This window comes from Crinia signifera, chromosome 3 (assembly GCF_055691185.1).
Source record: "Crinia signifera chromosome 3, ASM5569118v1, whole genome shotgun sequence".
Lineage (NCBI taxonomy): Eukaryota > Metazoa > Chordata > Amphibia > Anura > Myobatrachidae > Crinia > Crinia signifera.
Window position 1 is genome coordinate 322,172,062 of NC_139219.1, and position 19,152 is coordinate 322,191,213.

The 19,152-nt window shown below is 46.4% G+C and overlaps 1 protein-coding gene across 1 annotated transcript in view; it reads right to left on the bottom strand.

Moving 5' to 3' along the window:
* Positions 1-19,152, bottom strand: part of BLK (BLK proto-oncogene, Src family tyrosine kinase) — a 41,293-nt gene that overhangs the window by 12,953 nt on the left and 9,188 nt on the right. The window contains exons 2-7 of the mRNA XM_083178771.1: positions 10,614-10,716; positions 10,012-10,066; positions 7,889-7,982; positions 5,962-6,063; positions 5,470-5,573; positions 2,689-2,838 (exon numbers count right to left, since the gene is read on the bottom strand). Of these exons, the coding sequence (XP_083034897.1) occupies positions 2,689-2,838; positions 5,470-5,573; positions 5,962-6,063; positions 7,889-7,982; positions 10,012-10,066; positions 10,614-10,715 (607 nt within the window). The 5' untranslated portion in view covers position 10,716. The remainder of the gene's footprint in view (positions 1-2,688; positions 2,839-5,469; positions 5,574-5,961; positions 6,064-7,888; positions 7,983-10,011; positions 10,067-10,613; positions 10,717-19,152) is intronic.

The window sequence follows — 19,152 nt, forward strand, 5'->3', positions numbered from 1 at the left end:
GCGAGCCCGCGAGGGGCGGCGGTACGCGTCCTCCGACCTTTTCATGCCCTACTATCCACTAGGGCGTGGAGTGAGAATATAATAGTGTGGCGAGCGCAGCGAGCCACCGAGCCCGAAGCGTGGCGAGCGCAGCGAGCCCCGCGAGGGGACGCGGATACCTTCACAGGTAGACGCGTCCCCTCGCGGGCTTCACAGGTGTCGGCGTCGCCACGGACACCTGTGAAGCCCGCGAGGGGACGCGTATAACTGTGAAGGTATCCGCGTCCCCTCGCGGGGCTCGCTGCGCTCGCCACGCTTCGGGCTCGGTGGCTCGCTGCGCTCGCCACACTATTATATTCTCACTCCACGCCCTAGTGGATAGTAGGGCATGAAAAGGTCGGAGGACGCGTACCGCCGCCCCTCGCGGGCTCGCTGCGCTCGCCACGCTTCGGGTTCACGTGGATCGTGGGGTGGCGTTAAAAATTGGGGGGGACATTTAAGGGTTAATGGGCTCTGTGGCCCATTTAACATTGATTCCTATGGCCAAATCGGGTCCATTGAGCCATTTAACAGTAAAATCGGGTCCATCGCGCCTTTTAACATTGATTCCTATGGGAAATCGGGAGCATCGCGTCGTGGGCATCGCGGGTACATTTATGGCCGGCCGCGACGCGACCGACACGATTTCCATGTTTAACATGGGTTTCAATGGGAAATCGCGGTCATCGCGTCGGTCGCGTCGCGGGCACACATAAATGTACCCGCGATGCCCGCGACGGGCGCTGTTCTAGGTAAAGAGTACCCATATTTGTATTTACAAATACGCCATCGGAAAAATACGAAAAGGAATCACCAGTCAAAAGAATGGTGATTCTCAATTAAATTTTCAATACGGCCGGTAATTACCGGCAATTAGCAGGATACAGGCGCTAATTGCCAGTAAAATATGCCAGGAAAAATACACTTAATTTTCCTGGCGTATTTGGCTTTAGCCTGCATGGATCAGTCAGATCCATCGTATCAGTCATATCAGTCAGATCCGTGCAGGCTTCAGTTGTAAAAAAAAGAGAAAAATATATAAATAATTTTTTTTTTTTTTTTTAAACGGCATTGGGCCGTTTAAAAAAAAATCAGGGAACAAACCAAGTTGGGGTTTCCTGTATTTTTTAAAACTGGCACCAGGCCCAAGGGCCGGTACTGGTTCCCAAAATATGGAGGACAAAATGACTAGGGGTCCCCTGTATTTTAAGAACCAGCACAGGCCCAACCAGCCAGCAGGGTACTGCCACAGCCGGGGGGAGACTTTTTATACAAGTCCCCCCGGCCAAAGAATTAACCCCCTGACCGGGCCTGGTGCTGGTTCCCAAAATAAGGGGGATGCATACTCATTTTGTCCTCCGTATTTTGGGAACCAGGACCTGCCCTTGGGCCTGGTGCTGGTTTTAGAAAATAAAGGGAACCCCAACTTGGTTTGTTCCCTGATTTTTTTTAAACCAGGACCAGCTCTTTGAGCCTGGGGCTGGTTATGCCCGTGGGGGAAGATTCTACTAAAAAGTAGAATCTGATTTGTTGCTATGGGCAACGTCCCATCTTCAATAGAACTTCCATCTTAGTAAATCTGCCCCATAGAATTTGACAGCAGGTAAGAACCACTTGGCCCATCCAGACTGCCCTGTATGTACACATCAGAATAGAACTGCAATCTAAAATCACTTGTTAGATACACCCTCTAGAAAACTGTATCTAGCCCTCACCTCTACCGGGTCATATTGGACTATGGGCCTAATTCACACCATTCACAAAACCATGCTGCACTGCAGGTGGGGCAGATGTAACATGTGCAGAGAGAGTTAGATTTGGGTGTGTTCATATTGAAATCTAAATTGCAGTGTAAGAATAAAGCAGCCGGTATTTACCCTGCACAGAAACAAAATAACTCACACAAATCTAACTCTATACATGTTACATCTGCCCCACCTGCAGTGCACATGGGGCCTAATTCAGACCTGCTAGCTAGGCAGCGTGAACCAGGTCCACCATTGGTGCCAGAGGCGGATTGGCCCACCGGGAAACCGGGCCATTTCCCGGTGGGCCAGTCCAGATTCCCCACTGGCAGGGCCGCCGACCGTGCCTCCAGGGCTGGCATCATCCTAGATGCAAGCGGCCACAGCCTGGTCACAAACGGCATCATTGCCCAAAACAAATATAGCTGCCGCATATATGCATATATTATATGCACGTATGTGGTGGCCATATTTGTTTTGGGCAATGCTGTACTGTTTGCTGTGACCAGGCTGCGGCCGATGGTCGCTCTCGGATGACATCACCACCGAGCAGACCGAAGCGCATCGGTGCGCTTCGGTCTGCTCGGTGGTGACGTCATCCGAGGCGGACAAGGTAAGTAGTCCCCCCCGCGCTGTAGCGTCAGCCCCCCCGCAACCACCCCCGCTCTACCCCCGCACTGTAGCGTCAGCCCCCCCCCCCCCCGGGTGGATTCCTTTCCCAATCCGCCCCTGACTGGTGCCTTATGATTCTCAGAAGCATGACATTAATAACAAAGCAATAATAATATAATAATAATCAATCAATAATTTGATCGATAATCAAATATGTTCTCAGAATTCAGTGTCTGACGTCCCCATCACCATTACATTACATACACTGGCAGGTGGCATGTAGGAAGCAGGATAATAATTATGGCATACTCACTGGAATAATATTTCACCAGCTCTTGTAGTGAGGGAAAAGTGAGTAATGGTGAAATATAATATCCGCCATTGTCCAGCATTCTGATCTTATAGTGTTTGATGATATCCCCGTGGGTGGTGTCCTTGTCGCGGACAGAGAGCGAGTAAGTACCTGAGGATACAGCACAATATTATTTGCTGCCAGTAATGTTACCTAGCTGCCCTCACTGTGCATTCCACAGTCACTGAGGTGAGGATACGGGCAGCAGCCATTTTGGGTAATGCAATTACCCACATAGAACAAGCATCCAGTCATCAATTGCATAATATCAATGGCTGCACCCGACGGTTCATCGCAAAAAGCATTGTAAAACACAAACCATCACAAACCATCAATTGACAAATAATCAACCATCGACACTACGTATGTCTATGTAACTCTTGGATCAAGAACACATTAAATCTTTATTATATTTTACATATGTGGCACCACCAAGTATGTGAAGTGACGTACACGAATATCACTGTACTGTAAGTGTGGTAAACATGGGAAGGGAGAGGCCTAATCCTGTGTTACTGCGGTGTCAGCTGCAGATTGATAGGAGTGATAAGATAGCGGTCTGCAAATAACAGCAGCGTTACATCTGACGAGCTGTGGTTTCCTGTGCACCAAAGCTCAGAGAACCCCGATCACACTTTCACACAGTCAACTTTCCCGAGATTGAATTGAGCCCAAAACCGAGCAGATCGATATTTGGATTGACATCTTGTTTTGGGTTTGCATTTGCCAAGCCAACAAATCTGGTTTTGGAATTGCATTTTTTCCCAAAAAATTAACAAAAAAGCTGAAATCACATCATTTGGGCCTTTTTTCATTCATAGAATGTTATTAACCTCAGGAACCTAAATTTCAAGTCATCTCCAGTCAGTTATGACCATCTCACCGCTCAAAATACTGTTCACAAACATAGGCCACACTGGCTAAACTCATACCCCTTTCAGATCGCACCTAACTACCAGGTTCATGCCGGTTTGTTGCTGGTACGACCCGGTAATAGGTGCCATCTGAAAGGGCTTACCTGGTCCAGCAACCGGACATTACGAACTGGTAAAAAAAGTGTTCTTACCCGTTCATTGCCGGGTTGCTGTGCAGTGTGAACAGATTAACTGGGTCAAGCAACCCAGTTCCTGTTCACACTGATGGAAAGGTAGTGCTTGGGGCAGTGCCAGCTGCGAGCGTTGCCTCCTCCCCCACCGCCGATGATGCTCCCCACATGACATCAGCAAACCGGCAATACTGCAGGGTCACTGAAGGAGATAGAGTGAGCAAAATGCATAGTCGCACCGGGACTGAACCGATTCAAGGTCCCGGTGCGACCCTGCAGTTTGCGATCTGAAAGCAGTATAAGCAACAGAGCAGCGGCACAAACACACGGCAGAAATGTTTTGCGATTTTGAAATGTATTATCAATAACCAATCAGACCAACTTGCAAGTACTTTCATTAGAAAACAAAAGAACACAGAAATTTGGGTCAGATACAGTGCGGGTCAAATACAGTACAGGTTACTGTGTGGGTCAGATATAGTGCTGGTCAGATACTGTGCAGGTTGAATACAATGCATGTTGGATACAATGCAGGTTGGATACAGTGTGGGTTGAATATAGTGTGGGCTGGATACTGTGTGTATTGGATAAAGTGCGGGTCAGATACAGTGTGCATTGTATACAGTGCAGGTCAGATACAGAGTGCATTGGATATAGTGCAGGTCAGATACAGTGTGCATTGGATACAGTGCAGGCCAGATATGTTAGTTGGGTATAGTGCAGGTTGGATACAGTATGGTTTGGATTCAGTGTGCGTTGGTGTCAACATCGAAATGTTAAGTTCTTGCCTTGTATAGGGATCTCCTAAGATTAGGCATATTCAGATTTTTAAAAATCAAAACAGCTCATCTATGATAGACAGGAGCCAGGTGCTGCAGTGTTATATTCTTCTGCAGCACAAGGCTCCTGTCACAGAGGAGGAGCTGGAAATACACATCGCCGCATCTCTGGGGGACACCAGCATCTCTGGGGATGCTGGACAAGCCTCCAGAGTGATGGAATGGAGATTCCGAAGTGGCCATGCACACTCTATATTAGGCCACAGACCCCTTTTTGGATGGCCATGACTCCGGCACGGGGCGGGGGATGTTGAGTGCACAGTAAATGTTAGTAAATGTCATTTAAACGGAACACTGCAGTTTGTAAATGTTAGTAAGCGGAACACTGCAATATGTAAATGTTAGTAAGCGGAACATTGCCATATGTAAATTTCAGTAAGTGGTACAGTGCAATATGTAAATGTTAGTAAGCGGAAAACTGCAATATGATAATGTTAGGAAGTGGAACACTGCCATATGTAAATGTTAGTAAGCAGAACACTGCAATATGTAAATGTTAGTAAGCAGAACACTGCAATATGTAAATGTTAGTAAGCGGAACACTGCAATATGATAATGTTAGGAAGTGGAACACTGCAATATGATAATGTTAGGAAGTGGAACACTGCCATATGTAAATGTTAGTAAGCAGAACACTGCAATATGTAAATGTTAGTAAGCAGAACACTGCAATATGTAAATGTTAGTAAGCGGAACACTGCAATATGTAAATGTTAGTAAATTGAACATGGCAATATGTAAATGTTAGTAAATTGAACACTGCAATATGTAAATGTTAGTAAATTGAACACTGCAATATGTAAAAACTGTGAATTATTAGTAATTTTCCAGTCCATATGACAATGTACGTATCTGTACCTAAGCTTGTTTCGCTGTCGCGGATGAGGAATGTTCCGGGGATGTTCTCCGGAGCTAAGAGCTGCCTTTCTGCATCCTTCCGATTGATGTTGTTAAAATAGAATCTGCACAAAATAAATAAGACGCGTTACGTGTGTTCTCAGTCACAGGTGGTGTGTACTGAGATTCCCTGGGAATAGAGGCAACTCCGCCACATTCATACCTCAAATCCATTCACACCCCCTCTCTAAGAATGTATGGTATACAACAAAAATGACAAATGAATAGTGTCTTTTAACTATAAAGGGCAGATGTACCAAGGCAACCAGCTCTTAACTGCTATTTTTCAAACAGCCTGGCACATGACAGTTGGGAGCTTATTGGGTGGTACTTCTTCTCTCTCCATTTTATCTCTCTACAAGGCGTACTACACCTGCCTTTAAATATGATTAGATTCACGTGTCCCCCATTAATGTACACTTACAGTGTCTGGCTAATGATCTGTCCACTCACCTTTCTACCTCCAAACTCTTTATAACTGTCACAAAGTTACTGGGAATATAACCTTCTTCTCCAGTCACCTCAGACCTCGCCAACCACCAGTCTTTTTTGGAACTGAATGGAAAAGGAAAAGTAATACACATTTAATAAATATATATATATTGGGCGGTATTCAATGAGCCTGATTCGCCAGGTTTTTATGGCGAATTTGTGCTGTTTGGCGAATTTCTGTCAAAAACGGTGAATCACCCTATTCAATGACCACATGGCGAATACATTTGAAGGTTTTTTTCGCCATGATTCACCGAGTAGCAATCGCTATCTTTTTATGGTGAAGTGGAATGTGAACTTTTAAAATAAAGTGTTTTGTTTTTTACATTTGGTGTCAAAAAATCAGGAATTTTATTCTGAGGAGGGGCATGCTATTTTTATTCATGTGCTGTAAGCACATGAATATATATTTAATTTTAAAAATAATATTTTTTTTTATTATTATTTTTTTACACAGCAGCCAGCAGGTGGCGCCAGAGCGGAGCCGCTCATTACATATTCATATATTCACTGCACGATCATTACGATCCTGTGTAGTGAATATACGCTCGCCTGCTGGCACCCCCGGGGGGGCAGCCTGTGCTGCCTGGCACCCGGGGAGCACACCTAACCCCCCACAAAGGTCTGGGCTAGGCAGAGAGACTACCATCTCTCTGCCTGGCACCGTCCTGAGGCTCCCTGTGGCAATCGCCGCAGGAGCTCATATTCGCCAGTCAGGGGCTCGCTGCCCCTGACTCATTGAATACTGGAGCCCGCCGGCTCCGGAACGTGGCGAATGTGCAGCGAATCCAAAAAAGGATTCGCTGCACCTCGCAGGTATTCACATTGAATACCGCCCATTGTGTAGGACTTGCAGTGAAATGGGGTCCCTTGGCGATGGGCTGCAAGCTTAAATGCATTGATCAATTCATGAACTAAAACCCCATTATTTATTTAATTGATTATTTGAATGTTAAGGTGAGTTAGTTTGTTGTAGTGAGTGCTGGGCCCCCTGTATTTGTATGTATGTATGTATGTATGTATGTATGTATGTATGTATATATATATATATATATATATATATATATATATATACATATACACACATACTAAAGTAACTGCTATCCTGAGGAGATCCCTCTGTTCAGCATTTGGATTTCAACTCCAAATTTTCAGTTTTGGATTGCAAATTTGCATGATTTTAGCTGTTTTTAGCAAGTATAAAAAAAACTAAAACAAAACACGGGGATGAAATTAGAACCAAAATCAAAACACAATGCACCTCGCACGTCTCTAGTTAGAAATGCAAAAGTATATTGAAGAAGGTATGTATTTCCGATCGCAGTAGCCACCTTCATATGTTTCCATGAGGACTGCTATATTGGCTTGAGTCCCACTGTCATCCCCCATCATTCCCCATTGTAGCGGGGGGGGGGGAGTGACTGCTGCAGCAGCAGCCTCTCTCCCAAGCCACACCCCCTCCCATTGCCTGGGCCCGGGCACCAGGATATCCCTCCGCAAACCAATTAACCCCATCAGACTCTTGAGCACTAACCCAGGAACGGTCTGTTTATATAAGGGTTCCCAGGAGGTGCCTATAATTGGGAACATTCCCATAGAGCCAGTCATACTGCTCTTGTACCATCCTCATAGGCGGTCCTTGCGAGGCAGGGTTCAAATACTTTCTAGGCAGCAAGGTGCCTTACCCAGGGGAATATCACAGCATGGAGAGAGATAAAGTGCCAACCAATCAGCTTCTGTCATTTTTCAAGCACAGCCTGTAAAAATACAAGCTGATTGGCTGATACTTTATCTCTCCAAGCATTGTGTAAGTATAGATCATCACCACTTTCTGTGGACCGTACCCAGAAGTGTAACGTGAACCTTTGTACATTACATTAGCGCTTACTCAGACAGCAGCTCCAGTTTCTCTCCTTTGTGCAGCGGTAAATCCCCATTATTTGCTGGAACGTAATCATGCAGGGCGGCCACAAACCTTTTCTCTGTACAAGTAGAAGGAAACTTATGTGAAACTCTTGTAGATGCGTTTAAATTCTCCATAGTCAAATAGTACCATCAACTTGCTCCTAGTAAGTCCTCTATTGACATCAATCCTAGTAATGGAAGACTTTGTAAAGCTGCGTCGCTGCACCATCTATGGCGTACTCAGTTCCAGTAGAAGGACAAAGCGAGGGGCCGAGATCCGGGAGTATGGTCAGGAAGCACCAAGGTCATGCACAGTCATCGCAACTCAGGGAACACTTAGATATGATGATCTGTCAGACTTATAAACCCCCAGGGTGCAGGGATTGGCTGCGGACAGGAAGTGGGTGGAGTAATGATTTAGCCAAGAAAGCCAAGAAAATGTATAATTCCCTGGAAATAAAAACCTGCTGTGTAGTTACCGTGGGTGGCCAGAATGGGCTTCTGTGCCAAAAGTCTTGGATATACAGGGGCTGACTGATGACAAATTTGAGGGTGAGGGGAGTAAAAAGACCAAGTGAGATGGGCAAGAGGATCAAGAACAAGACGGGAAGTACTGAGTAAGAGATGGAACCAGTAGCAGGTAAAGGGAACTCTAGGGAAGAGGTTGAGGGGGTAAGAGAACCAGCCATGGAGCAGGAGGAGAGAACTAGAGATGGGGGTATATGGAACCAGTAGGGGGTACAGGAAACTGTAGAGATGAGATTGAGGGGTGAGAGAACCAGCCATGGAGCAGGAGGAGAGAGAACCAGAGATGGGGCATATGGAACCAGTAGGGGGGTACAGGAAACTGTAGAGATGAGATTGAGGGGGTGAGAGAACCAGCCATGGAGCAGGAGGAGAGAGAACCAGAGATGGGGTCTATACAACCAGTTGGGGGTACAGGAGACTATGGGGGATGAGATTGAGGAGGTGAGAGAACCAGCCAGGGAGCAAAAGGAGAGGGAACCAGAGATGGGGTATATGGAACCAGTAGGAGGTACAGGGAACTGTAGGGATGAGATTGAGGATGTGAGACAACCAGCCATGGAGCAGGAGGAGAGAGATCCAGAGATGGGGGTATATGGAACCTATAGGAGGTACAGGGAACTGTAGGGATGAGATTGAGGAGGTAAGGCAACCAGCCATGGAGCAGGAGGAGAGGGAACCAGAGATGGGGGTATATGGAACTGGTAGGGGTTACAGGGAAATGAGTGGGATGATATTGAGGTTTTGAGAGAACCAGCCATGAACCAGGAGGAGAGAGAAATAGAGTGGGATGAGAAACGGAGACCCAGAGTCTGAGAAGTGGTGAGGTGAGAATATCATAGAGAGGGAAGGAGAAGGATCTGAAGATTGGGGAAGATGATGGAACACACGGAGAAGGAGGAAGGAGGAGGGAAGAGGAGGAGCAGCTTCGTTCAATGCCTAAGTTGGAAGCCATCACATCACATTGATGAGGAGAGAAAAGGGTTCGTTTCCCCATCAATGGTGCATTCTCCCAAACTGTGGGAATCCCCCATTCTGTAAGTTGGGGAGAGGGATAAGGACATCTATAAAAAGACATTTATCCGACATTGTCCTTTATAGTTACTGCCCACAACTTTATATATAGCTGTTACAGCACAGACAATATAAGATAAACTCTGATCCATTACAATGTGCTTCCCTTCTACCTCACCTTGCCTCCTGCATGCCCATTGCCCACCCATGCCCAATAATCAGAATCCTTGTTACTTACTGTACATAATAACAGAGGCCTCCTCTATCAGAATACTATTACTGCTGGACCCAAATGCTGTAACTGTACACCTGGGCAAATCCAAGCTGCACTGCAGGTGGGCAGATGTAACAGTGATGTGCAGTGTGAGAATAAAGCATGGGTGATCTATGTTCAAAAGCAGCCAGTATTTACCCTACATGTGATCGTTACCCTGTACATGTATTTAAGCCCCTTGTTTTGCATCATGGCCCAGGCCACACAGTTGCTCTCTTGGCGTTACCACCTCCACAGAATCAATAAGCTCTAGTTCCAGATATCCCTCCTATAGAATAGTATGCGCCTCTTACCGAGCTCCGCCTGGTTCTGCTGGGGGACAAGGCTCCTTGGTCGGCTCGGTGGAACCTTAAGTCAAAATAGAAAATGAGACGTTTGCTTGTGAGACATTATTTTCTTGCGGTATAACAAAGTTCTACATCAATACTCCCAGACATAAGGGCCTGATTCTTGTACGTATGTGTATGAGTAAATGTGGCCGGGTGGTCTGAGAGGTCTCACACCCCTATATGACACAGTTCTAAGTAGAGATTTACTCTGATTTACTCTGATTTCAAAGCAGGATCTTATTGGCTATCAACTGTCAACAACTGTCATGTGATTTGGGATAGCCAATAAGATCCCCCCATGTGCTCTAGTGTTGTCAATGCATTATGGGCCGATAAGAATCAGGCTGTTTCCTTCACTAAGGCGGAAATTCGGACCTGCTCGCTAGGCTGCGCATATTAGCTGCCTAGCAACCAGGTAAACGATGATCCACCGAATGCACGCCCCCGCGCCGCCCAAATCCCGCACAGGTCTGAATTGCCCCTAAGTCTTGTGGACTGAGATCTCATTCAATGCATGCAATAAATAACACATTTTTTGTATATACCTACTGGAGCGTGGCACTTACTATGGGTGGGTGGGGCGGTTTGTAGAACTGTCCGCCTGGAGGGCTCATGTGATATCGTTGATCTTTTTTGTAGGAGAACGTTTTGCTGCCAACCAAGCCCATCCTTAGAGCAAACAAACACATTATCAGTTTTATATGTCACATGGTACTTCAAATGACCAATGAAAAGGCTTGTTGTGGGTGTGACCATGAAACCCATGTACTTGACCAGTGCACTGTGGAGTTTATATATGTCCCGTACATGCTCAGACCTCACAACTGTCCTGATTCTCGAAGGATAGTCTCGTTATTTTGGGGACTGTGCCTCTTTCTGACCCGTGGGTCACAGTGTCCAGTTTGTGGGAGAGTTGGGGGGGGGGGAGTTGGGAGGCCATCTATCACTTGATGCTCCACATGGCAGATAGGGACAGGAGGCATGGCCAGCAGCCCCCAGAGTGCTGGACATGCCCCCTACAGTTATGAAAATGGTAGGTGTAGTGCACAACTGCAGCATTCCCATGAAGCAACGCCCTGGGTCCTGGGTAAAAATTCTCTATCCTACCCTCTAGATTATCGTTGTCTTTTCATTTTGGCAAAATCACCCTCACTTGTTTTGGTTCAGATTCATTGTTTAAAATAAATAAAAATCGGTAAACATTTATTGGAAAAAATCAATAGAAATCAAGAAGTTTGTGTGTGCTGGTTATTTAGGAGAACTGAACAGTACATCTCTACTGTAGATTGTGATCGATATTTCCCGATTTCATTAACCTGTAACCTATAATAGCATAGGCCTTCTAAAAACTGTATAGAACTGTGGGGTAGATTTATGACCGGTCGATCAGGGGAATATGCGCTATCCCCGTGCGTTGTGGCAGGGGATAGCACGTCCCCTGTTCTATGACACCCGCCGAGCCAGTGTCTAGCGTGCGGCGCTGTGGGGCAGGAGTCATAGCGCAGCTATATTTTGTAGTGCGCGCCTGCCTCCTGCCTAATTTATGAACGGTCATCGCTGACCGTTCCGCCGCCTGCAGCTATCGACTTCGACAGCTGCAAACGGCGATGCCCTATGCCCACAGCAGGGACAGCGCTGTCCCTGCTGCTGGCTCTGAGCTGCGCTGGGGTTCTCGTGTGAGTAGCGAGATCCCACGCATGCGCAGTCTGCCGGCCGTGGGTGGGGGGGAGATGTCGCATCAGTATTAACTGATGCACTGTCTCCAGGAGGGGACCTCGCCGGAGGGGGGGAGTTAGCGCTCCCCCGCTTCGGCAGGCAAGATGTTAATACATCTTGTCGGTCTCCCCTCCTGCTTCGCCTCGCTAATGAGGCGAAGCAGGAACTGTTATAGCAGCGCGTTTAGCCCTGTGTGTGGCGTTATTATACATTTTGCACCCCCACACACACACACACACACACACACATATTAATTATAATTGTTGACTCCATTCTAGTTGCCAGGGGTTTCATGCTCACTACCAGGGAATTAATTCTCGTTGAAATGGATTCATGATCGTAGCCAGGAATTTCATGCTCGTCCTGCTCGTTGCCAGGGGTTTCATGCTCATTACCAGGGGTTTCATGCTCGTTGCCAGGGATTTCATGCTTGTTGTCAGTAGTTTCCTGCTCGTTGCCAGGGGTTTCATGCTTGTTGTCAGGGGTTTCATGCTCCTTATCAGGGGCTTCATGCTCATTGCCAGGGGTTTCATGCTCATTACCAGGGGTTTCATGCTCGTGGCCAGGGATTTCATGAATGTTGTCAGGAGTTCCATGCTCGTTGTCAGGAGTTTCCTGCTTGTAGCCAGGGGTTTCATGCTTGTTGCCAGGGGTTTCATGCTTTTTGTCAGGGTTTCATGCTCATTGCCAGGGGTTTCATGCTCGTTGCCAGGTGTTTCATGCTTTTTGTCAGGAGCTTCATGCTTGTTGTCAGGAGTTTCCTGCTCCTTGCCAGGGGTTTCCTGCTTGTTGCCAGGGGTTTCCTGCTTGTTGCCAGGGGTTTCATGCTCATTGCCAGGGCTTTCATGCTCATTGCCAGGAGTTTTATGCTCTTTGTCAGGATTTTACTGCTCATTGCCAGGGGTTTCATGCTTGTTGACAGGTGTTTCATGCTTGTTGCCAGGGGTTTGATGCTCCATATCAGGGGTTTCATGCTCATTGCCAGGGGTTTCATGCTTATTGTCATGGATTTCATGCTCCTTGTCAGGGGTTTCATGCTCATTGCCAGGGCGTTTCATGCTCATTACCAGGGGTTTCATGCTCATTGCCAGGGATTTCATGCTCGTTGCCAGGAGTTTCATGCTCACTGCCAGGGATTTCATGAATGTTGTCAGGGGTTTCATGCTATGCGGTGGCACCAGCGTTCCCAGAATTCCAGCACTTCCCTAACAGACTCTAGAGGTCCAGTAGGACATCAAGAATCCGTCTCTTCCTAGAAAAAGGCCGGACCGCACGGAATCTGCATAGCACAGGCCCTCCAAAGCCACTGCATCATCTGCAGGAGGGGGGGGGGGGGGGCTAATGTGTGAACCCTTTGAGTGTCAACATTTCTGTGAGCGATGCGCAAAAATATCCGCTAAAAAATGTCAACATCTCTGTGAGAGAAGTGCACAATATCGGTTAGAAATCCCAGCGTCGCTCACATTTGTTATATACAGTAAATTAAAATAAAAAATGTTGTGTAAAAAAATGCTTGTTTCCTATATAAGGTAACGTTACAGTTCACTACGATGAATAACAATATTTGCTTGGCAATTTTCACGCCGATTCTGACAAAGTCACTTGACACCCAACGGTATCCTAATAATACAAATATTTTGGTTTTGCCCAAGGTCCTGAAACTAACAGGAAGTGATTATCGTTTTATAATTATCTGTAGCAGTCGTATGGCGTAACCTGTCATGTGACCTTCCCCTAAGTGCTGGTTACCATAGGCGCGTGCACCCCGAGATCTGCATCGCTCTGCACTTTTAGTTTTTTCTCATGTTGGTAACTCTGCATCAGATATTTGTTCTGCAAAAAATGTGCTTATTAATGTCTGGCATTGGCTGCTTAGGGTTTTCCATGTACTAACTTGCGGCACCTTCTGTATCAGCGCTGATATCCACCAGAGATTTCTGGTTCCTGCTGATTAATCTAGCATGTCCGCTCCGAGGTGCTGCGGTCTCCTCATCTCAACAGAACTTATTTTAACTCAATAATAACTTTCAGGCGTCTTTCAATAATATTTTCTTCAACGCACATCACATTAATGCAAGATGGAGAGAGATAAAGTACCAGCCAATCAGCTCCCAAGTGCCATGTTACAGGGTAGCCGGGCGGCGTGTTGCTTGTTCGTTACACCATAAAAGGCGGAGAGCCCTCTCCAATACAATGTGTTGGCCAGTTCGGCATCTCCAAATTGGTCGAATAGTCTATTGGTTCCCAACCCCGGTCCTCAAGTACCCCCAACAGTTCACGTTTTCCAAGTCACCAAGCCGCTGCTCTCTGTATCACCAACTGTCACATTTTAAAAATCCGCAGGTGACCTGGAATCGTGAACTTTGGGGATACCGGAGGACCACCGTTAGGAACCACTACTACCCAAAGCCACGCTTGTTAATTGGGATGAGGTTTTTTGCCCATTTATTCAAACATATAGCATTCTTAGGGCCAGATGTATCAAGCTTCAAAAGAGATAAAATGGAAAGTGATAAACAGCCAGCCAATCAGCTCCTACCTGTTATTTTTCAAACCCAGCCTGTGATATGCCAGGTAGGAGCTGATTGGCTGGCTGTTTATCACTCTCCATTTTATCACTTTTGAAGCTTGTTACATCTGGCCCTTATTCTTATTTTGTAACATTAATTTTTCCATTCACACCATAGAATTCTAATTCCTGTCAATTTTCTGCCAAACGTGATAATAGCAATGTCTAGCAAATCTTTAACCAAACTGCTCATTTATCAAATAAATGTATTTCAATGAAACTATTTACTTGATCCCGAAACTATAAACTGTGTCATATTTGTTACCCACATGTTCTTTGAGGTGCCAGGCTTTACAGGGTAAAATTAGATATATTATTTAATTATGCTAAATGTTTAATCAATATATTTAAGTGTGTTAAATGAATACAATTATCATCGTCTAGGATCTTGTAACTAAAGAAAAAATATACAAACAGTTTAGACAATCAGTGAATATAATATTTTATTTTGATGCCTAATATTGTATATTACTTACATTGGATAAAATAAAAAGTGAATTGCTTGTGTTTCTTTTAAAAAAAATGTATCTATCTAATGTTTTTATTGTAGCTATGTATCTAATGCTGATCCTCACCTTTAAGGGGGGAATTCAAGTGTTTAGCATGCCAGCATGCCATGTTACTGTTATGTTGACAGGCAGGTAAATAACAGAGAGAGAGAGAGTGATCCGGGTGGTTTGTTATGATTGAATTCATGTCACAATTGGTTGAATACATTCATGCAGAAGTAAATATTTATACTTATGCCTAAGAAAAAGTTACTGTAATGACAAGTGTTGCGCTCTAGTTATCGCTTACCATACGCCTGGCTGATCAGCGCAATACGGAACTGAATGCTTAAACAATTACAGCAAATGCGCACATGCACAACCCCCATCCTGGGGGAGAGTCCTGCATGATGTTCTTATCTCCTGCTATCCTGCATCATAAATAAAATCTCCTGAATTCTAATGATATAGAAGGTGGACACACAGTGTGGGGTCCCCCAGCCCCAAACTGGTATCCCTTGGAAAGTGAGAACTCAAAAAAACAGAATTTTTTTATAGCCAGCCTCGTAGTTCCTCAGAGGATATTTTGGCGGCCTGGCGGACAGAAATGTCTCAGGACAGCCAGCAATACCCGCTTAGCAGCAGGGGGCGCTACTTAGTGGTCTCAGAGAACTGCCTATCTGCCCTGGGAACGGATGCACCTACGCTGTCTATATGGAGTCACTGGCTTTAGGCAGGGCTGCCATTAGGAATTTTGCCCCCCCCCCCCCCCCCCTCCACACTTGATTTACCGTAACTCAGCTCCTGCTCCCCTACCTTCGCTTCCGCTGAGCTGCAGCCCGGAGGTCCCGGAGCGCAGGCTTCGTCAACTCAGGATGCTGGCGGCCAATTAAAATGCAGCACCGGCTGGTGAGCAAATCAGAGCTCACATACTGGCTGCTGCTCTGATTGGCTGCCGGTCCGTGAGCTTTGATTAGCTCGAAAGCAGGTGCAGCATTTTAATTGGTCGCCGGAGTCCTGGGTTGAATAAGTCTGTGCTCCAGGACCTGCTTTGTTCAGCGCACTGAGCGCAGCGCAGCGGAGGCAGTTGAGGGGGAGGTGTTGCGGTGGGCAAAACGAGCTGCCCAGGCCCTTCCAGAGGCCGGGGTCCAGGACAACTGTACCCACAGTACCCCCCTATTGGCGACCCTGCCTTTAGGAGACCATGTGTCCTGAGATGTGTACCAGTTCTGTACGTGAGTGCGTCTCAGACCTTTCTGGTTACTGACAACGTTGTGCTCTGCTACACCAGTCTTGCTCGGATGCACTCACAACACCACAAGGCTCAGAGCTGAACCCATTGATGTAAGAACAACAGCCGCCATCCTCTGTGTAACGGCAAGTCATGTCCCCGCTGCTGCTGATTGGTTAGGACAGGAAATGATGGATCTATTTCTGTTACAGCTGAGATGAAAACAAGTCTTCTGACACATTACTCGCCCCCCGCTGTACACTAAGGAGAGCATGTGCATTATTAATGCCAGGTATATGTCGGATCCCGAGTAAAATGTCCACAGTATCTAGACAGACAGTCAATAGGTCGACATCGGAAGATCGACATGCACAAGGTCTACATTGACAAAATGTTGACATACACAAGCCATGCTTGCCAACCTTTTGAGTCTCCCTCAGAGGGAGGGTGTGTGGGGGCTGATGCGGGGGCCCTGCTAAATGTGGGAGGCCTTCCAGGGGGGCAGGAGGGGGACCCAATTTTCAGGACCCTCCTGGCCATTCCGGGAGGGTAGGGAAGTATGGCACCAGGTCAGCATTAACAAAAGGTCAACATGCATAAAGTCGATATTAACAATAGGTCGACACACACAAAGTCGGCAGTAGCAAAAGTTCGGCACAAACAAAGTTCCACATGGCAATGGTCGACACCTGAAAATGACTACATGCGTTTTTCACTTTTTTGGGGTGACAATGTAGCATGCGGATCCCCAAATAGTACACTTCACATGGCGAGGGCCTCAGCTCCTACCTGTCATTTTTCAAATGCAGCCTGTAACATGACAGGTAGGAGCTGATTGGCTGGCGGTTTATCACTCTCCATTTTATCACTCTATGAAGCTTGATACATCTGTCCCTTTGAATCATCGATGATTGATGGCCATCCCTAGGTTTGGACTTGCCCCCCTTTTCGGGGAGCTGGAAGGAAGACACAAGTTGGCATAGAGTTAGATCATACTAGTATGCCAAGTGCGGTGGGGCACTTATACAGGGTCTATGTCGGCAGATTTCAACATAAACACAAAAAAAGTGAAAACTCATGCCGACCATTCCCTGTGTCGACATTTTCATGCTGACATTTTGCTTGTGTCTACATTTTGTCAACACTGACCTAGACCTTGTCGATCTTTTCACGTGTCAACTTATTCACTGTCGACCAATAGTGGTCGACCTATTGACTGTCTAACTTAATGAACCACACCCGGTCCCCATACAATGGTGACAGCAGCCAAAAGTGGAGAGAGGTAAAGTACCAGCCAGTCAGCTGTTTGTCAGAACCAGAACCAGGATGTCCCACCTCTTCACAGACAGCTGTCAATCAAAACTCAGCCCAGACCCCGGCTCTCAGTCAGAAGCAGAGCCAGGTGCTGCACATGTACAAAAACGATGGTGAACCGATAGATGACATAACGTAGAATAGTTACCCTGCCATCGATTATTTGTGTCACCATTGCCAAAGATGGGAAGCATCGAGGGTTTCCACACCAATATAGTTGGATAATCTGTATCCCTTTAAAAGTTAAAACAGAAATAAGTAGTCCCAGCCCAAAACACACACGCGATCTGCGTGACTGGACTGTGACTGAAAAATTCAAAAAGAGGAATGAAGAGAGGAACCGTCATTATCATCACTGTCACATGTGGTCCTTTGGCCGGATATAATAAACAGGTTGGGATGGTGGATGGGGGAAGCAGGGTTCTGACAGAACAGTGCGGTATCCGGACTCATGATAGGTTGACTCTAGGTCGACAGCCAAAAGGTCATGTGAGAAAGGTCGACGTGTATTTTTTAACAAAACTTTCAGCCGACATGTGCCGACAGGCGGTATTTCATACCCTACCATCCACTACGGCGTGGAGGGAGAATATAATAGAGTGCCAAGCGCAGCGGAGCTCCAAGCCCGAAGCGAGGGGACGCGGTACACTTAGACGGTGTCCATGCCGACCTATGTCAACATGGACACCAAAAAAAAACATGAAAAACTCATGCCAACCTTTTCCATGTCCACCTTTTCACTGTCAACCTTTTGACCCTGTTGACCCTGTTGACCTTTGTACCTTGTTGACCTTACCTGTCGACCTTTTGACTGTCAACCATTAGGCTGTAGACCTAGACATTGTAGATGTAATATACCATAACCCACAGTGCATTATGGAAGTGTTACCGGTAACTCTGAGGTCTATGTACTAAGGCTTGGACGGAGATAAAGTGAACAGAGGTAAAGTAGCCGCCAATCAGCTCCTAACTGTCATGTTACAGGATGTGTTTGAAAAAATGTAATTGGGAGCTGGTTGGTTGGTGCGTTATCTCCGCCCAAGGCTTAGTAACTAGACCCCTTTATTATGTAATATATAACATAGCCTTTCAACAACTGATACAAATTTGGGGTGGGATGGATCAAGGGGGACACTCAGCAATTTTATGGTGTTCCCATCCGTAATGCCCCGAATCTATAACATATGGTGGGGATAGAACCCATGACCTCAGCGCTATGAGGCAGTAATGCTAACCATTACACCGTCCGTACTGCCCCGTATATATAACACATGGTGGGGATAGAACCCATGACCTCAGCGCTGTGAGGCGGTAATGCTAACCATTACACCATCTGTGCTGCCCCGTATATATATAACACATGGTGGGAATAGAACCCATGACCTCAGTGCTGTGAGGCAGTAATGCTAACCATTACACCATCCGTACTGCCCCGTATATATAACACATGGTGGGGATAGAACCCATGACCTCAGTGCTGTGAGGCAGTAATGTAACCATTACACCATCTGTACTGCCCCGTATATATAACACATGGTGGGGATAGAACCCATGACCTCAGCGATGTGAGGCAGTAATGTAACCATTACACCATCCGTACTTCCCCGTATATATAACACATGGTGGGGATAGAACCCATGACCTCAGTGCTGTGAGGCAGTAATGTAACCATTACACCGTCCGTACTGCCCCGTATATATAACACATGTTGGGGATAGAACCCATGACCTCAGTGCTGTGAGGCAGTAATGTAACCATTACACCATCCGTACTGCCCCGTATATATA